Raw genomic sequence first — 22,141 nt, 5'->3', positions numbered from 1 at the left:
ATGTTATCCTTTTCCATTTGCAGTCCTTAAGGGAGGACATAGACAGTTTGCAGGGAGATCTGGACATCCTTGGAGTTCTGGGAATGGATCTGATGTCAGCATGTGGAGATACTGACAAACCCGATGTCACAAAGAGCCTGGATGAAGTAAGGCGTTCATTTAAACAGGAAAAAGGTTTGTTTTAACACTTGATGATGTGTGCACGGTTTAAAAACCCTGTTTGACATTACAGCTTTATTGTACATGGAACAACTTAAGCAAACTTTGGAATGAAAGTCACAGAAAGCTTGAGGAGTCTCTGCAGAGGGCTTTGGATTATCAGGATACCATGCAGGTTAGTGTAAATGCAGAGTCACTGCAATACTGGAAGTTAAAACTGAAAAATGGAAAAAAAAAACTGAATCTTGTTCTGTGAAAGTTTCCTTTGACTGTATTCTTTTATATCATTGCACCAGCAAAGAGCAAAGTCTAGACATCCTGCTTTGGCATTTTGCAACATGAATGCAGATGTGTTTGAGGCAGTAACAGCAAATGTTTACCACCAGGGCTTGTTTGAGTGGTTGAAGTCAGCTGAGCTGCGGAGCACAGAAGGGTTCATGGTAGGAACTGACCTAGAATCAGTGAAACAGCAGCTCTGTGATCTTAAGGTGAGTTCAATTAAAATCCCAGCTGCCAGGAAGGGGGTTTAAACTGACTGACAGATCTGGTAACATTTCCTCTTGCGTCTCAGAATTTTAAGCGGGAACTCCATCAAAAAAAGATTGAAGTGGAAAGTTTAAACCATGGCTTTGTGTGCCGGCTGTCGCCGGGCTCCGAGCGACCGGGCTCAGTCTCACCTCTGTGCGACTTCAGGCAGCGCTGGGACAGTTTGGAGTCAGAGACTGTGAACAGACAGGTGGGAAAATCACAACAGGTTCAACCAAAATGTTGTGGTAAAATGAGTTGATGCTAGCTTATGCTTCAGTACAAAACTGTTCAGAACAAGCAGGTTTTCAGTTGACCCTCTTGTGACTCCAGCATCAGTTGGAAAGCGCTCTGCTGGGCCTTGGTCAATTCCAAAACACTCTGGATGAGCTGCACACGTGGCTTTCCCGCACCGCTGAACAACTGCAGGGCGCGCAGACAGTCACCATCGACCTGCAGGCCTGTGAGATCGAGCTGGCAAAACACAAGGTTGTTTTAATGACCAAGAAGACTTTTGTAAAGTGAAAGATTCCTAGAACATGTTGAACGTCTGGTGCTGTCTCAAAGGTGCTGCGGAATGACGTCATGTCCCACATCCGCACGGTTGAGTCTCTAAATCGGGCTGGAGAAAGGCTGCTGGAGGCTGGATCCGGGGACAGTCCACATGGGCTGCAGGCTCAGCTGGAGCTCCTGAACGAAAGCTGGGAGTTCGTTCGCTGCGAGACTGATCGCAGACAGCTGGAGTTAGAGAACAGACTGAGTCAGGTAAAAGCATGAAAGAACATGGTGTGTTTCGTTTTTTTCACATACAGGAAGCTAAAGGCAGGGTGGGCTGGAGGGATTAGTCCAAATAGAAATTTCACATCCTATTTTCTCAGTCCCATTCCCCTTTGTTGTTGACCTTTTGGCTCATCCGCTCATCAGCTTTTACTGATTCCCACATGTGGTTTGGCAGAGACACACCCCTGTCTTTTCAAGGCACAGGTAGGCAGCAGCATGAAGGGTCTTGCCCAAGGACAACACTGGATTTGAGCTCATTGCACTCCCTGGGAGGCCAACCCAGGTTTCAAGCCAGACGGTCCTAAACCCAACATCAATGCATTTTTATTTGATGTCGCCCTCTTGTGGGGTTTTTGAACTACTTTATTTATTTGTTGTAAAAATTTTCAACAATCTTTGTCACACAAATTTATAAGACTTTACATCATAGATGCGTTTTTTTCAATCAGGTGCAAGATGTTGCAATGGAGATCCAGGACTTGTTACAGTGGCTGGAGAACACAGACCTGAGACTGTCCTCCAAAACCATGTGGGGAATGCCAGAGTCTGCCAGCGAAAGACTCAATGCTCACCTGGTTGGTCTTTTTTGATGTTTACCTGTACACAGCTTAAGGTCTTTGTACATCATCTTATTTTCTTCAACTATTACAGGAGTTGTGCAGTGAGATGGAGTCAAAGCTGTATTCCTACACAGATGTGAGGAATGCGGTTCACAGGATGCTGGAGAGCAGTTTTGTTGTTCGGGGTTCCAGCACAGAACACAGCTTGTCTATTCTGGAACAGCAATGGGCTTCAGTTAGCAGCAAAGTCCAGGAGCGGAAAGTAATTACCAACACGCTCAAGTTAAATGAATTGCTTTCGTTAGGGAACCTCTCAGTTTTCTGCTCTGGTCTCAGGCTAAGCTCACAGAGGGGCTGAGTCTCGCCAAGGAGTTTCACAGCAGCGTTCAGGAAATCCTTACAAAGATGAGTAAATGCGAAGAGTCCATTGGGGTTCTTCCTCTTCCCAGTTTTGTTCTGGATACAGTTTGCACACAGCTTCAACACCACAAGGTTTGTTTTTAAACATCCAGAAATCATGTTTCTTTTCCTTTGAAGCCTCGTTTTTACCCTCCCCATTTTCTCAGTTACTGGTTGATGAAGTGAATGGATTTGGCGAAAAGAAGAGCTCACTGGAGAGTGCAGGCCGCAGGCTGACAGAGCTGAGCAGGAGGGAGGACTGTGATGTCATCCACAACCTGATCATGACCGTCCAGGATCGATACAAAAAGCTGCTGCAGCTCATTTCTGAGAGAGGCAGGATGCTGGAAGATGTTCGAAAGAATGCCAAGCAGGTACCGAATGAAATCCCTGTGGGGGAGGGAGAGCCCTTTATCTGGGAGTAAAGTTGGACTCCTCTTTTTGTTTCAGTTCAATGAATCTTGGCGGCTCCTTTTGGACTGGATGACAGAGGTTGAGCAGACATTAGATACCCATAAGGAGATTGCTGTCTCCCATGAGGAGATCAAGCAACAACTCACTGAACAGAAGGTACAGTCACTGCCACCGCCTTCTGCAATTCACATGTTTGCCAACTACTGACTGATCAGTGGTGTATATTTAGGACTTTCAGAAGCTTTTGAGATCAAAGAGGCCCATGTACGAGGCCACGATGAAGAGCGGCCGCAGCCTCCACGAGAAAACTCAGTTTGACCGAGACAGGCAACATCTGGAGAACCAGCTGGCTGAACTGAAGGACACATGGGACACCATCAGTGGCAAATCCATGGAGAGGTACAACATTTCTGCCCAAACCCCTATGAAGTCATATTTCAAATGCTTTTAAATGACAGATTAACATCCTTTTGTGTGTTTTCTCTATTTTTTTAAGGCAACATAAACTGGAAGAAGCATTGCTGTTCTCAGGACGATTCACAGATGCCCTGCAGGCTTTAAATGACTGGCTCTACAGAGCAGAGCCCCAATTAGCTGAAGATGTTCCTGTGGGCGGAGACAAGGACACTGTCAACAATCTCATAGACAAACACAAGGTACGATCAGTGGACATTTGCTTAAATTGATACAGATCAAAGAAAAATATACAGTTTGATCCAAAGGTACCAGTACTGCTTGAATGAAAATGACTTGATATCCACAGTTTTTGTTCTTTTGGGTTTCCTCTCATATTTGATGTTTTTAGGCTTTTCAGAAGGAGTTGGGGAAACGAGCTGGACGCATTCGGACTCTGAAGCGCTCTGTCCGAGATCTGACCAGGAGCAGCACAGCAGATGCTCACTGGCTGCAAGAGCAGATGGATGAACTGGAGGGCCGTTGGGAGGTCGTATGCAAACTATCTGTCAGCAAACAGGACAGGCTGGAGGCTGCACTTCAACAGGTACTGCTTCCCATTGGACAAACCCTGTCCTGGGTGCACCGGAACATAAAGTCAGACACTTGTTAAACACATAGCAAATGAAGAGGTAAAAGTAAAAGTGGATCACAAGTCTCTTACTCTCTTGTTTCATCTTTTCATTCGTCTCTCGAGGGTGAGAAGTTCGATGCCCTGGTTCACACTTTCATGGAGCGTCTCACTGAGGCAGAGCGGATCCTCAAGTACGGGGTCATTCCAGAAGAGGAGGACGGTCTGCTTGCCTTCCGCAGAGAACATGAGGTCAGCACCCAACAGTTTTTCAGAGAGACATTCATTTCACACACCGTATCTGCATGTGGGCAGGCCAGAGGGAAGGCTGTGGGACATCAAGGTGCTGATAAGAGTGTTCGTCTCAAGGGCACTTAAACAAGGTTTTGCTAGGACCTATGTGTTAGAAGCCTCTTTCTTGTGTCCTTAGACCAAACAAGCAGCTCTCTGTTTGAGTCATTTTGTTATTTTCTCTGCCCCTCCACAGGAGTCACTTCATGGCCTGCAGGGTCAAGCTGGAGAGCTAGAAAAGATCCAGTGTGTCGGGGAGGACATTCTGTCCTCCTGTCACCCAGACTCAATAATTACACTCAAATCTTGGATGAGTGTCACTAAAACTCGCTACGAAGAGGTGAGTATCCGAAAACAAAGCAAAAAGGAAAAAACAATTTAATTATCAAATACAAATGTAATATTCAAGTCTTCCTTTAAATTATAGGCCCACTCCAACAGAAATTGTGTTTTTGGTGTTCTTAACAAGTACTTGTGGCATTTTTCTCATCATGGAGGACATAATTTAAGAAAATTTAGCTTAAAATTGAATCGGTTAGTTCAAAAGATTTTCCAAAATAGAGATATTATATGTTCTATGGTCTTCTAGGGAAAAGCTATCTGATTATGTGCAAAAACGTCCCAAGTCCGTTGTAATTTATTGACTATGCTTTACATTTAAGATGCATTAAGTGCAAAATTCCTGGACTTGGGCCTCTCTCGCATGGGTTTAGCTTTATCCCATAGATGGCAGCACTAGTTATCCAATATGGCAGCGCCTTTGTTTAATTCAAGAAGGACCCAAGTCTAGGGACTTTAGTTTGCTAGTCCTCTGAAATGATAAAAGTGAGGTCCTTCATATTATAGCATTTGTAAGCTATGAACTGGTGCTAAATCTGGGTAAAGTTTTAATCATTTGGTGTAGCCTCCCTTCAAGCTATGCAATTCAAATCATTTCCTGGAAAAACAAACCTCTTGGACTTGGGCCCATTTTGAACTAACTGATTCAAATGCATTTCTGAGTATTAATTTGTTGAAATAGTTCAGGAGCAGAGGAAAAAATACCATTGGTAAAAGCTTGTAGCAGTTATGTAGGTGCTGCAGTCACTGGTCCACAAGATCAACTCCAGTGCATCATTAGTCCACCGACGTCCATTCATGAAGAGCCATCTGAGCGGCTACCTGGCTCAGAACTGTACGGCTGGATAGCTCCAATGTTGCTTGCCAATTTTGTTGAACCTCTAATATTAGCTTGGGGTTGTGAGAGGCTGTGGGCGAGTGTGTAAAGAGAAGGATGTCTGGAAGCAGGGCAAGCTTTCTCTGCACCATCAGTCCCGCCCACAACTCAGAGATTTATTATTTATTTATTATTTAGCAGAAACTAAGTCCTAAAAAACTACACAGGATTTTTGATTTTTTGTTTAAAATGGCATGATCGTAATTAAAACGCCACTGGGAACACTTTTTAGAATACATCAAAAAATGATGGGATTGGTACTTTAAGGCGTGTCTCTTTCCTGTGTTATTGTCCTATAAATTAAACCAACAACAGAATTTTGTTTTGCTTTTTGTTTCTGTGTCAGGTTCACACCTGGGCCCAGCAGCAGGGCCAAAAGATCCAGGCCAGCTTGGCAACACTGGAGGCAGAGAAAGAGGAAGTCCAGAGGCTCCTGGACTGGATCTCCTCTGCAAAAGAAGCTCTTCAGCTTAGAGATCAAGACCCCTTACCCGAAACTACAGAGCAAAACCACAAACTTGTTGAACAGCACACGGTAACTTATGTCTGATGAAAAACAAAAATTACATTGGGCAAAATGTATTTCTTTTACTTGCTTCAAGGTTTGGAGCAGCTTACAGCACTTAATTTTGAGGCTTATATGGTCTTGATGGTTCACCATGGTTTGAATGTTACAGATTTTCATGGAGGAATTCCACAAAAAGTTCCCAGAGGTTGAACATGCCACAAAATCCTGCAAACACAAGAGTGTGCCAAAGCACCACATTTCCCCGAGCAAGCGCCCATTCACTAGTAAGGAGAGCATGCCTTTTGTTGGCAAAGGTGGAGTAAATAAAAAACCATAATCTGACAAAGATGACTAGAACTTGACTCCTTCCTCTTCCAGAACGACGGAGTGCAATGAAGCTGCCTCCAGTTGTATCTGTCCCCCTGGACCACCTGGACCCACAAACTCCACAGCTGAGTCAGCTGATCAGCCAGTGGCAAAAACTTTGGCATCTGACAGTGGCAAGGCAAAACCGATTGGAGCAACACCAGCAGATGCTCAAAGAGGTTATTGGGTCTTTTTGAACGATACTCTTAAAATATTCGTTTGGTCCTGTACTTCTGCAGTTGGCCAGAAAACTAAAACTTTAAAAAGATGTAAGATAAGTCTTTGCAATTCTTCACTTTTCCCTTTCAGATGGAGGAGTTTGCCAACTTTGACTTCAACATTTGGCGAAAGCGTTACATTCAGTGGATTAGTCACATGAAGTCTCGGATCTTAGATGTGTTCCGCTGCATCGACAGGGATCAGGATGGACGGATCAGCCACAAAGAGTTTGTTGACTATGTCCTGGCTTCTAGTAAGACTTTCTTTCCAGTAATTAACCTGCTAAAACCATCGTTTCTGAGTTGGTGTCAAGTGATTGTAGTGTCAGCCTTTGAGGTGCTCTTTGGTTTGTGTCACATTTTTGTTTTCCTTTGCTGTGCTCTTGGCAGAGTTTCCAACCAATTCCCTGGAGATGAATGCCGTGGCAAACATTTTTGACACAAACGCCGACGGTTTTATAGACTACTATGAGTTTGTGAGCGCGCTCCATCCCAGTAGGGATCCCTACAGGAAAACGCTGGATGCAGATCAGATCAATGAAGAAGTGAGGATTAAGCAATATGCAGATTTAAGAAATGCATGCCACTAAAACGATTTGCTCCTTCAACAGGTCAGTCGACAGGTATCACAGTGTAGCTGCCCAAAAAGATTCCAAGTAGAGCAAATCAGTGCAAATAGATACAGGGTAAGCCTTTTCTCAATATGTAATCATTTATGAGACAGAATCCATCTCTAGGATGTTTTGGTTACATCTTCATGTCTTGCTGCTACAGTTTGGAGATTCCCAGCAACTGCGGATGGTTCGGATCCTCCGTAGCACATTGATGGTCAGGGTTGGAGGAGGCTGGACTGCTCTGGATGAGTTTTTGGTCAAGAATGACCCCTGCAGAGGTGAGGAGGTCTAAACTGTTAATAAAACTCTACACACTGACCCTTTCTGACGGCAGGTTTAATGTTTAAGGTACATTTCTTGTGCAATGCATAAGCAAAATCAGGAGACAAAAGAAAACTATAACTTAAAAGAAATGTTTTATCTTTTAAGGCTGTAAAGTGGTGTAGTGGTTTGCACTTTTACCTCACAGCAAGGAGGTGTTGTTTCAAATTCCAGCCGTCTCCTATCTCTGAGGTTTGCATGTTTGGGTATCGCTCAGTCCAGAAACATGCTTGATAGGTTAATTGGTGGTTCTAAATGTTTTTTTTTGTGTCTGTGTTGCCCTGCCATGGACTGGTGAATTGTCCAGAGTGTAACCCGCCTTTGCTCTACGGTACCTGGGTAGGCTCTGGCATCTCCATGAAGCCAAAACAATGGGTTTAGAAAATGGATGGAGGTTTATCTAACAATATTTTTGATCTTACTGTTTGGTTATAGTCTCAACTTTGCCTCGTTGTTTGTGGCTATTATGTGAAAATCCATCGTTGTAAACTCCAGTTTCTTCAACATTTGCTGACTCTTCCACAGTGAAAGGTCGGACTAACCTGAAAATCAAAGAGAAGTACCTGTCACCAGCGGGAAGCACCACCAAGGGTTTAACTGTGAGCAGGTCTAACTCCAGCCTCAGCCTCTACAGCAGCGCCTCCGCCCCCACCAGCCCCAAGACATGCAAGGCAAGTTTGTGACATATCAACCCATAAGAACACAGACCCGTCTTTTCTTAGAATGAACATTTTCTGGGATAAACTACAGACCAAGTGGAGCACAGAACACATCTCTGATGTTTTCTGTTATACTGATGTCACCATGGGTTCTTATGGGTTAAGATAAGAATGTTGATCTTCTTTAAGAAGCAAATCTGTGACAAGCTGCTTCTGCTTTTCCATAATTACGTTTTGTGTTATATTGCACATCCTTTACACTTAGAAAGCCGTCATTTTTGTACCTTGTGTAAATATCTGTAGATATTTTTGTTTAGGCTTACTGGTGTTGCGTGACTCGTTTCAGGCATTGCTCCGCAGGAGTTTCTCAGGTGATCGCTCCATCCGTCCCAGGAGCTCCATAGCTGCTCTGGGGTCCGATTTGCATTTTATCTCTGCAAGGGAGGACAACTCCCCCTCACCTTCAGGTCTGAAAATCTACTTTGCCAGGCTTTCTGCAAACACTTACTGCTGTGTTAACATGTTCTTAAGTGACCGGGTTTTATTTACCTTCTTAAGTAACCCGGTACATTGGTGTGAGAGTTAATGATATTGGTTCTTTAATCATGACCTCACTGCCCAGAAACCAGGTTACAAGAACTACATATACTATTAAAAGTTAAGAGGATTGGGTTAACTTAATATTTTTCATTTTCAGACGAGGCAGACAGATTCCCTACGTGAGTAGCTCTGCTTCTATGCACCAAGTCTGCTGCTGGATTTAAACCAACAAAGCCTTGGAGCACTGAAACCAGGTGATGAGACGGACAAACGCACTGAAGTGTAAAAAGCTGTGTACTGTCTGAAAAAGTGAAACGAACGGACAACAAGGTTCTAGAAAAGGGATGGCTATATGTCTGTAGATTCCAGAAGTGAGACTGAAGGATTATTCTCTTTGTGGTTTGTGGACCATGACGAGTCAATTTATATTTAAGATATAAAGGGGGACTCTCTGACTTTTGGTCCCTAGATGCCTTCCGTTCATTTATCTGATTGTCCAGAAAGTAAGACGCTCTGCATGGATCTTTACCGCATGGCCTCAAGAGCCTTTGCTTTGCTTTTATTCAGCTTTTCTATTTTTAAAATGAGCCAGGGCAGCAATAAACAGACAATTACAGTCTAACTTAAAGAAGAGCAGTTAAGATTCACTTCCTGTAATGGTGCTGTGTTGTCTGACGGCCTTGGTGGGAATCCGAATGAACATTAAACCAAAAATCATATCAAGATAAATGCTACCATATATGTTCCTGCATCTTTAGCATACCTTCATTTTTTTGTCACTGTTGGCAGAGCCATGCCATCTCTGGCCCTTTTTCGGGGCATTTATTTCTCCAACAGTCATTCATTACTGTAAGAACTTTGGAAAGACAACATTATATACCAGAGATAGGACTTTTCATTGCTGCTTTGTAGATTTTCTTTTCTCAGGACTATTTTTCATTCACGTCTTTGTGCAAAACGTTAATGTGAACATGTGCTGTTTCCTGCAGAAAACTGGAAACATTTAGTTAAACATGCACTTTTTCTCGATCAAATATGAAAAACGTGAGAGCAAAAATGACAGTTGTTAGTGGCAATTGTGAAAACATAAATTGTGTTTTTTAATGTAAGTGTCTTAAAAAGATTCTGAACTTTTGTACAGTTCAACATAGGTGGTAATATTAGTGACAGTTTTTGTTTTTTCATTGTACTTCTCTTATCTAACAGAATATATTTTCCTCATATTAGCATGGGCCAAAACTCCATTCTTTCAAACATGTTCAGTGAACATCTAACCAGTTTCCTTCAGAATCACATTTGATCCTTAAAAAAACAAGAATCATTACATCAGAAGCAATGACTTTGAGATTTACAGTATGTTCTTCTGTGTTTTATCACTCCTTGTTTATCTTATTTTTACCATATGCTTCGTCTAATTGTATGTCATATTTGTAAATGTTGTCTTTACATAATGTCTACCTAAAGGACAGTTGCTGGTCTATGCAATTGTTGTGAGGAATTTTTTATGTCAGACATGTTTTTACTCTTTAGCTGATGAGAGACTCAATGATTTCCTTGATACAAAAGGAAGATTCCATCCAGTTGCTATGCATCCAAATCTTCCTGTACTGTAAACGTTTCTATACCCAGCACTCATTCTAATGTCTTCTTTAGGAAAACTAAAGGAATGCCTCTTATGCTTTTGTGTCCACTTGTATAAAAGATTTTTTGTCTTTTGTAATAAAATTACACATTTTCTTATTATTTTTGTTGAGTCGTGTTGATTTAAACCATTGACATGTGGGGAATGAACAGGACATCTCTGACACCCATTGACTTTTAATCCCAAAATAAAAAAAAAACATTTTTTTGGGGGGGTTAGAGGTAAATTTGGACTTTTCAGCATGGGAACTAATGCTACCTTTTTCTTTATGAAAAGGGCTGCAACATTTGGTTTGTCTAGACTAGAAAGACTAAATTAAAACAAATGATATTTTTAGTAATTAAAAGTAAAAGTTTTGCCCTTTTCTTTTTCCAGGCTTCCAGAATCAGCTTGTTTTCTTCATGAGTACTTTATATAAAAAACTTGTCTTGCACTAAACGAGATCAAGTCTATCTATTCTGGGTTCTGCAAAGTATGTTTATTCCATCAGGAAAAGGTTTGCAATCGTTCTTTTCTTTTGTTTATTAAGTGAAACAGTTCTGTGTGTGAGGACTTGTAACCCTTGTGCCATTGACGTGTTCTCCCTAACTAATCATTGAAGAAGAAAGTTCACCGCACTGTCTAGTGGGTCTAGATGACCCAACTCCCAATGTTAAAGTGCAGGAAAGCACAAGGGTTAAGGCAAATGGGCGTTCCGAATGCTTATCAACGAATCACAGCTGCTTTTTTTGTCGGGAAGGTTACGACCAAAGTTCGTCAAAACATTTAACTGTGTTCACAAAAACCAAATCATGGGGCTAACAGAAGCCAAGAGGGAGGCTTCAACGGTTGAGAAAATGAAGTCGCCACATTTGAGTATTTCTGTATTCATCAAGAATACATTGTGGCATAGACAAATATGAATCATTTAAGCAGAAATAATCGTTAACTACTCACTACTGTAACAAAAAGAGAGTAAAGGTGAACCATTAAGTGTAATATGTTAAATTATTAAAAAAAAAAAAAAACATAGTTTTGACAATTCAAAGTTCTCCAGTTCATATGCAACATCTGAGTCTTTGAGATGGTCCCTCACATAACACACAGTGTCAAAAAGGTATTTATTTAAGCAAAGTGTCCCACAGTTTCTAGACGGATTAGGGAGTATTCGACTTCTAAACAAATACTTGTCCTGACTGAGAGCCACAGAAAGAGCTCAGAAAAACAAAGCTGAGATTTAACTTTGACCTACTTAGGCTAAGAAATCATATGTGCCGTGGTTTCACACCTAAAGAGACAGTGAGGTACTTTTATGCAATAATAGTTAATAGTTTGAAAGGGAATTATGAGTATCCCTGTAAATCGACTCTCATCTGACAACACTGTTTTTATCAGCTTCCCATCTCTAAAAGCATAGCCTTCTGAGCGCAAAGCTCCATCTAAACAAAACTAAAGTATTTTGTAATAGATTATTGGCAAAAGTGGATCAAAAGTCCTGCACAGCTTCTTAGGCAAAGACTATATATTTAAACAAACGGGACTAGTAAGACAAAGAACATCCACATCTATCATTTTTACTTTTTTATTGTCAAATTATTATTTCTGCTCTCAAAGTCTACGGTGGTATATCTGGTATATATTTTTTAACATCTGCAGTGGGTGCTTTGCATGAGGCTGGTTTGAGCCCAGGATTGATAATAAACCTGTTGTGTCACAAACCAGCCAAACCAAACCAAAATCAAAAAAATTAAGTCATTAGTGGCAGTTGGCTCGGCTTTCTTCTGCCAGATGATAGTCCTTGAAAGCTCAAGGAAGATGAAATAGGATCAACTTTTTGGGTCGCTTACAAATAGTTGGAAACATGGTGGCAGAAATTAAAGTTTAAGATGGTAATAGTTTGGAGCCAAAAATTCTTCACTCATCAATTTACTGTGAGAAGGATAATATTTACGAAAGCTATAAACAAGTAGTAATATCACTAACTGTCCAATATAGCTAACGCTTGTGCTATCCTAGGCACTTTACCATTGGGAGTTGGGTCATCTAGACCCACTAGACAGTGCACTGAACCTTTTTTCTTCTTCAATGATTTGTGATCTTCACTGTTGTCCATGGATTACATGACCATTGACGTGTAGGGAGAACACGTCAATGGTCATCTTGACCCCTTAGGATAGCAGAAGGGCTAAAAAGACATACTTTCTTCCAAGATAAAAGGAAAACTTTTGTAGATTCAAAGGCAAAGATCGCACAGGCTAACTTGAAAGTTAAAAAGATGACTAACGGTTTGTAAATAAGAAAGTACTGCATTTTTCTTCATTTTTTCATCAGAGAAAAAGAGCAGAATTGGTATTTTTGCTTGACGGAAAGGGAAGTACTTGAAGGCAAAACATCAAACTGGGCTCTAATTAAAACCTAATTTCATTATTAACACAACAGTTGCTTTAATCAGACAAAGTAGGATAGTTTTAATTTTTTATGTCAGACATACTTCATGTTTTTAGCCTTTTCAGACCAACAGTGTAAATAAGAAATTGTTCTTAATTTTTTGCCTGGTGAAATAAAGGTTTCTATCTATCTACTTGGCTTCATCGCGCTGTTACCAGTCAACGGAACAAATGAAGCCCAAAGTGCCAGTCAGAGCAGAGGGGGGTAAGTATGCACTAATTAAATGTCATGCAGTGAAGTTAGTGCTCTTCAGGGGTTCTTCGTTTGGAATTGATGCTGAACAACAGGTGACTTTTGGCCCAGGTCTCCCTTGAAAAAGAGATCTTATCTCAATGGGACTTCCTGGTAAAATAAACGTAAAATAAAAAATAAAAAACAGCCAGTCTGACCCTGACATCCACCCAGACAACAGAGACAGCTGTCCAAAGTCAGAGTTTCTTTTCTGTTCTACCAGCTCACAGAAGACCCTAACGTAAAATAACCGCAAGTCAGTGAAGAAAACCTTTTTGTTTTGTTACTTCTACCTCTGACCCATTTCTGTTCTCTCCGCTCCTGGGAAGAACCTTGAGTCCTGAACTGAGCTCCTGAGGCGCAGCCTTCAGCTCAGTCACATGACAGAGTTTCAAAGATGCAGTCTTGTGTTTTTCAGCCGTATTTGCAGACTGTGTAGACAGCAGCCAACAGCAGCCAACAGGTGCTCCGTTACACATCCTACAGCTGAGGCTGACTGTGAGCCATCTGCAGGTATGTAAGAAGTCACTCATGTTAATGTTTGTCTTTCCAGAGGAGGAATGGATTTTGTTCATTAAATGCAGTTTTTATGTGTTTTGTGTTTGGTTGGTTTTTAATAAAGTTTAAAACTTTGCCTGTTAATTTACAATATTAAATATCAGATGTCAGCACCATTGCTTTTACTCTCTTAATCTTGCTATTTATGGCAGATTATTAACTGTGGCTGGTTTTACTGCTTTAAGTTGCGGGCAAAAACAAAAAGATGATAACATTTTTTTCTCTATAACCTTTCATATTTAACTTATTATATACAGAATTACCTTATTTCATACATAACTGATATGTAAATAAGAAATATTCAGATTACAAATATTTCAGCAACCTCAATCCGTTTAGGGTCAAAGACCCATTCCAATGAAAATGGTGTTGTTGGTGTTTTTAACATGTTCTTGTGGCATTTTTCTGTTGATGGAGACATACAGAAAATTGAGCTTAAAATTGCATTTCTTAGTATTTCAGCAGGTGAAAAAAATCAGTTTGAAAAAGAGTGTATTTCTGTTTTTATTCGAAATACAAAGGTCAGGCCACAAGCTCCCAGTTTCACTCTATTACCATGCACCCACATGTAGGCAAATCAACCATGCACGCCTTTGTTTTCTCATCCGAGCTGGCATCTGCCTTAAAACTGTACGACCTGGATAGCTCCAATGCTGCTTGCCATTTTTGTTGCATAATGTTAGGTTGGGGGTCTGAGGGGCCGTAAACAGAGGGCTCAGCAATGGAGAGGGGAAGGAGGAGGGGGATGCTCTGCAACACGGCCCCACCCACAACTCAGAAGCAAATTTCTAAAACACTGCTGCTGCTCTCTGAAAATATGTCCAGTAGAAAACAGCAAAGGTTTTTTTTAGATTTAGGCTAAAAAAGACACAACCGTAGCTAAGAGACTGCTGGATAGGCTTTTAAAATAGATCAAAAGATGATTGGAGTGGGGTTGTAAAGGCTGGAAGATAAGGTTATTTAAAAAAATGGGAACAGTGACATCACTGACATAATAAACCAGATTTCTGTTAGTGAATCCAAATGTGAATTATTTTCTCCCATTTCTTTCTTTTGTCTGATCTAAGATCATCGTTGTGCTGGTAAGGTGTCGAATGTTTGAAGCTGCCGGCATTCTGTCAGGTTTAGTCTATATGTCTTAAAGTAGAACTCCCATTTTCATTTGGTCTCCTTTTTAAAAGAGCGAAAAGAAATAAAATTAGAAAATTTCTAGTTTAAAATAAAACTTTGCAGAAAACCCTCTTCTACAACAAAATATTAGAGCTACCATAAAAATAAAAATATATGAGAATAAGGTTAAAAAAATGTACTTGAATAAAATCGTAAAAATATGACAATTAAAGCCAAAATTGTACGAAGATAAACTTCAACAATGATGAGTAAAAAAGTCTATTTTACTAGATTAAAGTTAGAATTTTTAGAAGTTATTAACTGAGAATTTACTTGATTAAAGTAATACATTTTTGAGGCAAAAGACTGTTTACGAAGAAAAATAGAAAAAAACAACATTGTGTTTCAGTGGAGATGTGTAACACATTGTTAGCAGTTGCATCGGTTTCATCACTGAGGAAAGTCTTTTAGTGAGTCTACAATCAGGGGTGCTCATAACATCGATCGCGATCGACCGGTCGACCTTCAAGAACATGAAGGTAGATCGCAGGTCAGCAAAGATAAATAACCGCAAAAAGAAAAAGTAATTCTAGAAAATCCACCAGCCAATCAAAATCCTCACTGAGAAGTATGGGACATGATTGACATGCGGTACGGCCAATCTGACATCTTCTGAAACATACGTCACTGCACATGCGTGTTTAAATTCACTGAGCGCAAATTATGTCATCAGAAAGTCGCTTTCTGTCCCGTGTCAGGTCAAGTCCCCGGCAGAAGACCACTCTAGTTGTCTGGTTTATTGAAGCCGCCCCGCGTGTGTCCTCCTACTATCGCCTCTGAGTTTGTTAAGGAAGCGTTTTTTTTTCCGTGGCAGCCATCAGTGCCTCTGAAATGCCACGCTCCCCGCATTGCATGGTTTACAACAGAGCATGACAAATGATAGTCACTGCTTTCTGTCTTTTTAAAACACCTCATGATCTGTTAATACAAAAGTATCTTTGTGTAATCTTACTGTGTAGTTTTTAATCATCAGTACATAAACAACAATGTACAAATAAACATTTAACTCATAAACAAACATTTACTAATAGTAAATTTACAGGAAACTGGGTCTCTGCAGAGGAAGATTGTAGAACCACAAGGACTGGAATTCTTAGCAGTTTAGTTGCAGAGGTCCAAACGTGTAATGGCTCATGGATTCCTATGATGTACTAAAAGCTTATGGCATCACCATAAATGGATGCATTGATGGATTCAGTCAGCATGTTATGTGGATGGAGGCTTACAGAGAGCACTGCTTCTTCCTTGTAAAATTACAACTTTGTTCTCACAATTTTAACAAACATACTTCCTGTATAAAGTAAATTATTTTTTTTTACTCTATTCTGTTTTTATATATTGCTTTCTTTTATCTTATTATGTCTAATACTCTGTGATCCTCGTCTGTAGTTGACCTTGACAGGCTGGGTTTGTTATGAAAGGTGAGCAAACGCTCTTCTTACAGGAAGTGATCATGCTTGGAACCAAACTAAGAGCTCCTTCTCTGTCAGAGGGCTGCACGTGAGGACGTGCGTTCTTCCTGGCTGCCGCCACTCTTTTCTGTTCCCTAAAGCCTAGAGGAAGGACGCAGCGGCGAGGCGAAACATTATGGAAGCGTCATGGCGGCGGAGCACGTGTGCGCCTGCGCAGTCCCTCCCATCTGTAGTAAGCGGAAGTAGAATGAAGTCGAAAGAGTGAAGGAGGGGGCGCCAGGTGTGACTGTTACAAAAAGGAGGCTGACAACAGAAGGGAGGTCTCCGTGAAGACGGTCCGTTCCTGCTGGCTGGACGGAAGGAGAGACGATCTTTGTTCCGGTCCGAATCTACCGTCAGAAGCCGGCGGTGAGGACTCTTCCTCTGAGCCAAACTGAAACTCGGAGGCGTTCAACTTCAACGTGCTTTGTGGATGTCCCGCTGAACCGGATTTGACCAGTGACTGGATTTGAGAATGATATCAAATAATTACAGGAAGGAAAACCTTCGAGATTCCAGGAGGTTTTGGTAAAGTTTCCTGTGAGTAAATGTGAATGAAGCAGCTTTGGTGTTCATAATAGACTGTGTGAAAGGTCAGGTGTCCATTACAACACATGCTAGAGGATGCAGGGAGGGAGGGAGGGAGGTCAGGGTCTCTCCTCACTTTAAACACTCGAAAATCAACATTTACCTTGAAGTCTATGCTACATTAATAAAGGCTTGTTTTGGTTCTGGCAGCCTGTATATTATGGGGGTAACCACTAATCGACTTCATTGAGTAATTGACTTAAATTCCTACGATTCAACCAGATCGATCTGTCTGAGGCAAGCTGTTATTGAATCGATCTAAACCATCATAAAATCATTTCACAATGCAATAAATCAATTATATTGATATTGGAAAATACCATTTGGATTGATCCAGTATCTAGAATGTTCCCTTTGGCTTCTTTGGATGTGGAAAAACAACAGTGGTGAACTTTAGGAAACTAACATGTGAATGGATTTGACATTCATTCTAGTTTACTTGTTTGTTTGGACACAGATTTCATTTACATTTGATGATCTGAAAGAAATCCAAGAATCTGGAAAACTTCACTGGAATTTCTGTCTGAGTCTCACTGCTGGAAGTTTGGATGAAGACGATCTGGATCCACTTTAGGTCAGAGGATCTGATCCAAATGAACCAATCTGGACTGTGCATCAGATCGGCAGCCACAAATGAAGCAATACTACTACATTTTGAGTAATATATTACTCACTACATGTTCAGTAACTTCTATTACAACAGACTGACTACACTATTCCAAAGTAGTGAGACCCCGAAGCTTTAACAGCTAAAAAGATGTCACAACCTTTTTATTTCTTTTCTTTTGCTTGTGATCCGTTTTCTCATTTCATGTTTGTGTTGCTAGTAAGCATGTTTCCAGCATGTTTCCATGTTTCTGTTCCAAAGCCTTAGCCTGTCTGTGGGTGGTGGACCTCCAGCATCCTTCAGTAGCATTTGTTGACTGTCTGAGGCTAAGTTTCTGCATTCTGCACTTTTGAAAGTAAATGATCAGTATTTTTATGTTTGGGGAAGAACTGGCTGTAATGAGTCCTCTAATTGTTCTTCCTGTGCTTTAATTCTACCAGAAAAAAATTAAAATATTTCACTCCTCATCTAAATGTGAAATACTCTGCTGCACCTTTTTTTTAACTTTAGATTCCGATTTTTCTTTTACTTTCATTGATTATAAAAAGAAAAGTGCTTACAAGTAACACACTACAAATCTGATATTGTAAGGGATTACTTTTAAATGACATTAACAGATAATCTGTAATGGAATACAGTTTGACAGTTGCCCAACAACTCAACAAATTTAGCTCAGGAATATGCCATTTATTTGATGTCATTTATATTCTGTCATATTTTATGCAAAGAGAGGATCGCAGGCATAAAAGCCTGGGATGAAGTGTAACACTTTCAGTTTCATGTTTCAACTTTAAGACTACGGAACCTAAATGTGACAATTTATAACAAGAAAAACAAAAATCTCTGTGTTTACATTTATTTGAAGTCTTTAGACTAAGCAGTAACAAAGGAAGTTAAAGAAGTCTGTTTCAACATTGAATCCAGTTTTACGTAACTCATCTAATGTCAGAATTTTGTGACCACTTTCCTATTTAAAGTTAGGATTTGTTGAATTTTAGTAATCAGAGTTGCATGTTGTTCTTTTTTTCCAGAGTTCCCCCGGCTGTTTTGTATTCGTGGCTCCGTCATGTCGCTGCTCACTCACGTTCTCGCTTGCCTTTTTGGAATGGGCTCCTGGGTGGCCATCAATGGGATGTGGGTGGAGCTCCCCCTGGTTGTAGAAAAGGCCCCGGAGATGTGGTTACTGCCCTCCTATCTGACAGTCCTCATCCAGATGGCCAACATCGGCCCGTTCTTTGTCACCCTGATGCACCGCTTCCGGCCTGGAGTGCTGGACGAGCGGCCCGTCATCTACTTCATCGTGGTGTTGGGGATTGTCTCCACCTTCCTGCTGGCTTTCTTCTGGGAGCACACAGTGATGATCGCAGGCTCGCTGCGCAGCGTCCCCTTGCTGATTTTAAGCTTCCTGCTGTCTGTGGTGGACTGCACATCATCCGTCACCTTCCTGCCTTTCATGATGACTCTGCGCCCACAGTACCTCACTACCTATTTTGCAGGGGAAGGCCTCAGCGGTCTGGTTCCTGCACTGGTGGCTTTGGTTCAGGGTGTTGGAGTGGTTGACTGTGAAAATGCCACCTTACATGGAGACACATCAACTGGTAATTCCAGTTCAGTAGGGAGCGGTGAGCTAATAGCCAAATACCAGCCAGCCAAGTTCTCTGTCCAGGTCTTCTTTGTGCTCTTGAGCATCATGATGGTTGTGAGCCTGGTCGCCTTTATCCTCCTGAACCACCACCCGGCTGTAGCTCGAGAGAGAAAGAGGGAGCAGTACTTCTTTGAGGATCAGGAAAACAAGAAGCGGGAACAAAGTTTGTCTCTGCACGCTCAGACACCGGAGCAGAAACCCATGCTGGGTCCTCTGGAGGGGGCCACAGGAGAACCCAGGAGCTCTTTTGGAAAGGGGACGTACAGCAACTTGGAGGTGGCCTTCATCTTTGTGGTGCTGGCTTGGGTCAATGCGCTGACCAACGCGGTGCTGCCTTCTGTCCAGACCTTCTCCTGCCTGCCCTATGGGAACAAGGCCTACCATCTGGCCGCCACCATGGCTGCCGTTGCTAACCCAGTGGCCTGCTTCATTGCCATGTTTGTGCCAATAAGGTGAGAGAAAGACCCTTCTGAACAGCGTTCTACTCAGGCCAGGAGTTTTAATATGTCATAATGTGTTTGGGAAGCTTCTCTAGCATGTGACCATGTTTGCAGATCTCTTGCCTTCATGTGTTTCTTGACGGTGTTTGGGTCTGGAACCGGCGCCTACATCATGGCCATGGCAGCGCTGAGCCCCTGCCCTTTGATGGTCCACAGCACCTCTGGAACTGCAGTCATCGTAAGACTCTGTCTTGACCTGACATGCACAGATTGAAGTTTGGATGTGGTGTCGTGGAATGCTTAGAGCAACAGGGTGACTCCCACATGTGACACTCACCAAGGTTTCCTGAGAAGTGGGGCATGTATCAGCAATGGCGCCTTTCACAGCCAGGTCTGAATGAGTGTTGTCAAGGAGAACTGACTGCTCTAAATGCATTGACAAACGCAAACACATCTCCACAACAATTTTATCTAGAAAAATAATACTAACTTTAAATTGGATACTGTTGATTTCCCTTTTCCTTACAAATTAAGTAACATTTTCCATTTTTTATGAGCGTAAGTTCACCACCTGTATACAGAGAAAGCTGATCTCTGACATTTTCCATATTGTTATTAAGAAGGCAAGAATTGTCAAGACAAATATCTGATTTAATGACCAGTTTGTAAAAGTTATGTTAAAGGGCCAATATCCTGCTTTTCTGGAGCCTTTCAGAGTAAACTATATCCATACATATGACCATATATGGGCGTTGTGCTGCAGCCAGCATCAAGTTTGGCCCAATTTGAGTATCAAAGTAAATGTAAATTATTTTTAGTCATTTTTTACTACTCTAGGATTTTTTTCACTTGATTGAGCAGGACTCATAAACCTTACAGGGCCCTTTCTCATTTTTACAATGTTAGTTTTTAAAAGCTCTGGACTTGAAACTATTTGTGGATTTGAAATAAAAAGAATTCAAATGTATAAATAATTTGAAGGTTGAAGTTTTTCAATGTCTTCTCTCTGCTCACTGCTGTGTTTGTGCTGCAGGTACTGGCCTGGATCCTGTTTGTTCTGAGCCTGTCCTATGTTAAGGTCATCATCGGGGTGATTCTGAGGGATGAAGGCCACAGCGCCCTCGTGTGGTGTGGGGCTGTGGTGCAGCTGGGCTCCATGCTCGGGGCTTTGTCCATGTTCCCGCTGGTCAGCGTCTACGGACTCTTTAAGTCGGGCGATGTTTGCAACACAAGGTGTCCCTCCTAGTCGGACATGTTTAAGTTGAACACGGCGTTGTAAAAGTTTTAGAATAAATTGCACTCCTTATTGTAGCACTGAACTTGCTTCACGTGTTCCAGCTCTCTTAAAGAAAGTAGAGAACTTGCTGTCTTTTTCAGATGATGTATTTATATTTGTTACATATGGAGAGAAGGCTACTCTGAGCTAAAGAAAGAGGCTCATGGTCAGTGACCACAAAAGACCAAAGTTAAGTTTGAGTTCCTAAATGTGTTACTTTGAAATTCTGAGCTCTTCGCACTTGAACTTTGACCTAGATGTAAAGAAGAAGCGATATGCTGCTTTAAGAAGAATGGTAGTACGCCTGGCTGTACAGCGTGCCTTAACTCCTCAGTGAGGTTACAGTTCTGTTACTGTCTTTATCTGCTCATGTGGAATGGAGAGACTGTTCAACAAATGCAAATAAACAAGGTTGTGTTTTTATGTGAGAACCTGCTGGAAGGTTTCTGCCTCCTGAATGCTGTTCTTGTGTTTCTGTGTTGAGTTTTGACCTTTTTTATGGTTTTTGGGGGGGAGGAACTGTTGCTGGATGGTTTTAGTCTTTGCATGTAAATTGGGGATGTAAAGCAAACTGAATACAAAGAAGATATTAGTCACCTGCTTTTACGGAGGCAACTGATTGGTCCGTTCAAAACTTAAATAGTTTGCAATAAAGAAAATAATATAATAAAAAATTAGGATTGGCAAGAACCTGTTAAAAAAGGTGTCATAGCCAGAATGGTCATTCTGACCAGTAGAAGGACTAACAGCTGCTTATTTCTCAATGGAATTCTAGGAATTTGGCTTCCTGTTTGGAATGCCAGGAGGGAGGGGTCACTCAGTCCAGTTCACCTATACAGTCAATGCTCAGCATATCATCAGCATCCTCCTGCCCCAGGTTGGACACTCTACACCTTGGTCACTGAGCTCTCTGACTACATAGTTAAGGAACTTACATGTGTCATACATGTTTTGACTTTTCCTCTTCAACTAAAAAAAATAAAAACAAATTCTGGCATTTTATTTACATCTTTTTAGAAAATCTTTTCAGTTCCTCTACCAAATAAATGTGCAGAAAATGCTATATTAAAGTAATGGATTACTTTGAAGATATTTCCGTAATATATTCTAAATTGAATAGGAGAATAGAAAAGAGAAAACTTTGTAAAAACATTGGAATGTCTGACAAAAGATTAAAAGAAAGAGAGCGAGACAAGCTAGTGACTAAATAAAGAAAGTACTAAAAGGTTTGCAGTAAGAAAAGATGGCCTCTCCTTCTTAAAATGACCCCCTGCAGTCCAGGACCATGACAACACTACCAGAGACTTGCACCGAGGTTATCCAGGCCAGTGGCGGTTCTACCCTGAATTTCTCCCCAGGCGAGATCCTCCCCAGGTGCCCCCCCCCACCCCCAAAGAGTCACTTTCTCCATGGACAATATGATTGTCATTGAAATTAAGAAATTGATCAAAAAAATATATGTTTATCAGAATTCTGCACTGCATTATAACAGTTATCAGAACATAAAAATAA

General features: G+C 41.3%; 2 protein-coding genes across 5 annotated transcripts in view; both read left to right on the top strand.

The window, feature by feature from the left end:
• Positions 1-10,337, top strand: part of LOC101157521 (plectin) — a 194,012-nt gene extending 183,675 nt beyond the window's left edge. The window contains exons 51-76 of the mRNA XM_023964104.1: positions 24-146; positions 233-334; positions 546-647; positions 731-895; positions 1,018-1,173; positions 1,252-1,449; positions 1,914-2,039; positions 2,116-2,286; positions 2,361-2,516; positions 2,591-2,797; positions 2,874-2,993; positions 3,067-3,236; positions 3,334-3,493; positions 3,643-3,837; positions 3,988-4,113; positions 4,349-4,492; positions 5,715-5,903; positions 6,046-6,160; positions 6,255-6,421; positions 6,552-6,714; positions 6,851-7,005; positions 7,072-7,146; positions 7,235-7,352; positions 7,921-8,066; positions 8,401-8,521; positions 8,752-10,337. Coding sequence (XP_023819872.1) covers positions 24-146; positions 233-334; positions 546-647; positions 731-895; positions 1,018-1,173; positions 1,252-1,449; positions 1,914-2,039; positions 2,116-2,286; positions 2,361-2,516; positions 2,591-2,797; positions 2,874-2,993; positions 3,067-3,236; positions 3,334-3,493; positions 3,643-3,837; positions 3,988-4,113; positions 4,349-4,492; positions 5,715-5,903; positions 6,046-6,160; positions 6,255-6,421; positions 6,552-6,714; positions 6,851-7,005; positions 7,072-7,146; positions 7,235-7,352; positions 7,921-8,066; positions 8,401-8,521; positions 8,752-8,777 — 3,696 coding nt within the window. The 3' untranslated portion in view covers positions 8,778-10,337. The remainder of the gene's footprint in view (positions 1-23; positions 147-232; positions 335-545; positions 648-730; positions 896-1,017; positions 1,174-1,251; positions 1,450-1,913; positions 2,040-2,115; positions 2,287-2,360; positions 2,517-2,590; positions 2,798-2,873; positions 2,994-3,066; positions 3,237-3,333; positions 3,494-3,642; positions 3,838-3,987; positions 4,114-4,348; positions 4,493-5,714; positions 5,904-6,045; positions 6,161-6,254; positions 6,422-6,551; positions 6,715-6,850; positions 7,006-7,071; positions 7,147-7,234; positions 7,353-7,920; positions 8,067-8,400; positions 8,522-8,751) is intronic.
• Positions 10,338-13,259: 2,922 nt separating this feature from the next.
• LOC101172718 (riboflavin transporter 2) lies at positions 13,260-21,079 on the top strand. 4 transcript variants are annotated; one of them, XM_020701871.2, is made up of 4 exons: positions 13,260-13,407; positions 18,300-19,365; positions 19,468-19,591; positions 20,387-21,079. In XM_020701871.2, exons 1-4 carry the CDS (start codon positions 13,275-13,277, stop codon positions 20,597-20,599), a joined length of 1,536 nt encoding a protein of 511 aa, XP_020557530.1. In that variant the 5' UTR covers positions 13,260-13,274; the 3' UTR covers positions 20,600-21,079. The 4 variants fall into 4 exon arrangements, with proteins under 4 accessions (XP_020557530.1, XP_004086684.1, XP_011471591.1 ...); XM_004086636.4 differs by lacking the exon at positions 13,260-13,407 and adding an exon at positions 16,263-16,442; XM_011473289.3 differs by lacking the exon at positions 13,260-13,407 and adding an exon at positions 16,263-16,613.
• The last annotated feature ends 1,062 nt before the right edge of the window (positions 21,080-22,141 follow it).

The sequence above is a fragment of the Oryzias latipes genome, chromosome 16, assembly GCF_002234675.1.
Source record: "Oryzias latipes chromosome 16, ASM223467v1".
In the NCBI taxonomy this organism is placed as follows: Eukaryota; Metazoa; Chordata; class Actinopteri; order Beloniformes; family Adrianichthyidae; genus Oryzias; species Oryzias latipes.
This window is presented reverse-complemented; position numbering and strand designations above follow the sequence as displayed.

What these genes read in the sequence shown, in the direction of transcription:
- LOC101172718 (XM_020701871.2), top strand. Translation starts at nt 13,275, where the DNA reads ATGACAGAGTTTCAAAGATGCAGTCTTGTGTTTTTCAGCCGTATTTGC. An exon ending in GCCATGTTTGTGCCAATAAG is followed by an intron (nt 19,366 to 19,467) that starts GTGAGAGAAAGA and finishes CCATGTTTGCAG; the next exon opens with ATCTCTTGCCTTCATGTGTT. An exon ending in CCTCTGGAACTGCAGTCATC is followed by an intron (nt 19,592 to 20,386) that starts GTAAGACTCTGT and finishes TTTGTGCTGCAG; the next exon opens with GTACTGGCCTGGATCCTGTT.